Source organism: Nannospalax galili, unplaced genomic scaffold, assembly GCF_000622305.1.
Source record: "Nannospalax galili isolate Female #2095 unplaced genomic scaffold, S.galili_v1.0 scaffold1930, whole genome shotgun sequence".
NCBI classification, from domain to species: Eukaryota; Metazoa; Chordata; class Mammalia; order Rodentia; family Spalacidae; genus Nannospalax; species Nannospalax galili.
In genome coordinates this window covers 22838-26374 of record NW_008327333.1, presented here as the reverse complement: position 1 = coordinate 26374, position 3537 = coordinate 22838, and the positions used below count along the sequence as shown (strand labels likewise).

The window sequence follows — 3537 nt, the reverse complement described above, 5'->3', positions numbered from 1 at the left end:
ATCCTCTTCAAACTCACTTAACACCCAGAGATGCCAATGCCCCACAGGACAGTGTCAGATATGCAGCATTTAACCATAGGGCCTCTGCACAGAAGTTATCATTGGCAGATTCCACAGTTCATTCCTTGTTTCCTCTTTTTTTATTTGCTAATTTGTTCTCAATTTCTCCTCCATGAGTAATTCTTCTGTCCATCCTATTGTTCAACTCATGATTACTTTATACTACTCAGATCTGGTATCCACCAAGTGGTGAAGACTGCTTGCTGATCACATCACCCAGTTTTGCTGACATTGTGGTGACTCACACAAACATTGTCTTAAAGTGGTGTATTGGATTTTATATACCTGTCCTCCTGTCCTATAACTGTAAATATCATGAAGGTACTTTAAACATCATGATGAGATAATTTGGCTTGAGAAAAATATTTTCTCTTCCTCTTGTACTATAAATAAGGTTGTTTCTTAGAATAAAGTATGCATTGGTTCACACCCCACTGCATCCCCTGCATCCTGATTTCTCTTGCACCTAACCTCGGGATCCCCAAGCCGATCAGGCTTGAATTGTGGTCACTGAACCATGACAGCTGGCACCCAAACAGGGACCCCAAACATTGCACCCAAAGGAGGTGTTGAGGATAGGGTTGCAGTTTAAGTAAGTATAATGGGACAGGGTAAGTCTACTCCTTTTGTTTCTTTACATTCTCAGGTGGAAAAAGCATTAAGAATACTGCTTGATTTTTGGTCTGTGTGGGCATTCATTAGAACAACTATCACACTAATCAATCACTGTCCGTATAGCTTGTCACTGGCTCAGGTTTTTGTACTTCTAATGAAGCAGTTAATCTCTTTGATGTTCCTGAGGAATAAAAAATAAAGTTGCTAAAGAAATTCAAGAGGCTACTTCTTCAGAGCCTTCTTTAGATACTTTTGCAAGGAAGGAGCCTTTAGTTCCTCCTTGTTTGGCTCCAAGTTTTCCAAGTTCAGATGAAACAGAAGACTCATTAGATTCTGATGAGGATTCAGTTATGGCTTGATACATTAGAAAGGAATTACAGAGACTGGTTGTGACTAAGCATAAAGTAAAAAGGAAACCTAAACGAAGGTCAAGAGCAACAGCGGCTCTTGCAAAATTGTTGGCACAAACTTCTGAATCTGAATCTGACTCTGGAATTATTTTGTCTAAAGCTGTATTTCCAGTTATTCGACATCCAAGTAATACTATATGGTCCACAGTCACCTTATGTGAAAGAAATTCTTTTAGGCTTGTTAATCATTATGGGAATCTTGCTCCAGAGGATTGGAAAGTACTGGGTAGATCACTGTTGAAACCATCAGAGTATATTCAGTGGACTATGTGGTATTATGACCTTGCTGCCTCACAACCTAGGGATAATGATGCTTCTACTGATGCACATATTAGAGCTCTTACTTATCCTTGTTAACAGGAACAGGAGCTTATGATTTGCCTGCACAACAGGTTAATGTACCTGAAGCTATTCATGCTCAACTTTAGGAGATCTATCTTGAAGATTTGGATCATATACAACATGAGGGAGTAAAGCATCGTCCTTGGCTTAAAATTATTCAGGGATCTCAGGAGTCATATGGAGACTTTTTGGCTCGCCCTCAAAAGGCTATGGAAAGTTCTGTTCCTGGGGTTGCTGCTCAAGAAGTAATTGTAAAAGTTATGTCTTATGAAAATGCAAATGAGGATTGTCAAAGAGCTATTTTACCTATAAAAGAGACAGGAGACATTATGGGATATGCCCAAGCCTGTCGTAATGTTCACTCTGAACATAGAAAGATGCAGCTTTTTGCTCAAACTTTGGCAGCTTCTATAAATCCTCAAAAGGGGACAATGAAATCAGAACTAAAATGTTTTGGTTTTGGTACTGAAGGACATGTTAAAAAGCAGTGCCTTAAGGTACCGTCCCGACCACCAGGTAAATGTTCCTGCTGTCATCGTGGCGTGCATTGGGCTTGAGGTTGTAGATCTAAGACAGATATTTATGGAAATATTATAAGAAATACTGAACCAATGCCTGTGTTTCAACCACAACATTTGGGAAATGAGAATTGGGGCCTTCCCCGGGGCCCCTCACAAGTAATGGGGGCAGCCAACCATCTTTTACCTCAACCCTGCAACCACAGGTAGTGCAGCTGGGGACCTTCCCTCAGCCATAACTGTAACAATAGCACCCTCTAACGTTTTCTTATAGAATGCCTATGCTACAATGTCAGGGATAGATTAAAAGTAGAGTATTAGGATGTTGTCTCTTTGCATTTTCTTTTAAGTACTATTATTGTTTTCTGTGTTCTTATAAGGAGCATTTTGTTGTATAAATCTGGATTAAATTATTCCCCAGGTCATGGGTGCTTGGTCCGATTCATGTAATACAATTTTTTTTTCCAACTCCAGATTGGCAGCCCTCTTCAAAGGGATTCACCACGCAAGTAAAAAATTTTAGGCTAAGAAAAACAAATGCCTTTTTGAATTAATTATATTGGTAAATTGTCTTATGCTGTTTGAGCTCATTGAGACACTGACTCTGGAGGTAGGATAGGATCTTCTCACTTCAGACTCAAGCCTATTATCTCAAGATATGTTCTCCAAGATTTTTCCCAGGTTCAGGTTGGCCCTCTGACCCTGTGAAAAGAAAAGGGAACTACAAAACAGCCTAAGGGTATAAGGCACTGTACAATTAAAACAGCTACAGTGTGAATTTTAGTTGATAGTTCTGTAATAATAATAATGTTAAATATGTTTGTAAATAATGTTATATAGATGGCTACTGTAGGCTATGCTTAGATTTCTTCTGCAAATTAGTACTTGTTGCTTAATAGTATAGAACATCCTGAGAGGCAGCCCTTGGGGGGTTGCTGTTTCGAAAGCTATCCATTCTGTTGCTCTTTCAATAGGTGTCCATTCAGTTTCGACAGTTGTCTATCACGTTTTGACGGCCACCCATTCGGTTTACTGTCCCTTTCCTTACTCTAAAATTAAATTCTAAATATTTTGACCAGCTGGCTCCAGTTAGTTTAAATGATGTTATATGTGCATATATATCTCTTCTAATATACACTATGATTTCAGTTAGTTAATAGTATTGCATTATTTGGATAGTTATGGTGTTTGCATGTTTCCATATACTGTTTGTTTATGTTTCCATAGATACTTGTTCTAAATTTGTTATTCTAAGTTTGTTTATGTTACCTTGGATACTTGTTCCACGTTTGTTAGGGCTACTCCTTTATTTGAAGAACTCAATAATTATAATATTGAACATCTGTTGGCTTGCTTTGTTGTTAGGAAATTTCAACTACTATTAAAAAAGATAATGCTCCTGCTTATACTAGCAGGCTATTTAGAGAATTTCTGTAGTAGAGTGCAATCTTCTAGGGTAAGCAATATCAAAATGTACTTATATAGATATTAAAATGCATATTAAAAAATTAAAAAGGAAGGAAGGAATTATACACTAGATCAGAGAAATTTAGAACTTTAGGATATAAGATTTTATTAATCAGTTATTATTC

At 37.7% G+C, this 3537-nt stretch overlaps 1 protein-coding gene across 1 annotated transcript in view; it reads left to right on the top strand.

The window, feature by feature from the left end:
* The first annotated feature begins 375 nt into the window (after window positions 1-375).
* The window catches only part of LOC103728795 (olfactory receptor 14J1-like), a 13311-nt gene continuing 10149 nt past the window's right edge, over window positions 376-3537 (top strand). Inside the window, exons 1-2 of the mRNA XM_017796508.2 lie at window positions 376-381; window positions 1514-1943. Coding sequence (XP_017651997.2) covers window positions 376-381; window positions 1514-1943 — 436 coding nt within the window. The remainder of the gene's footprint in view (window positions 382-1513; window positions 1944-3537) is intronic.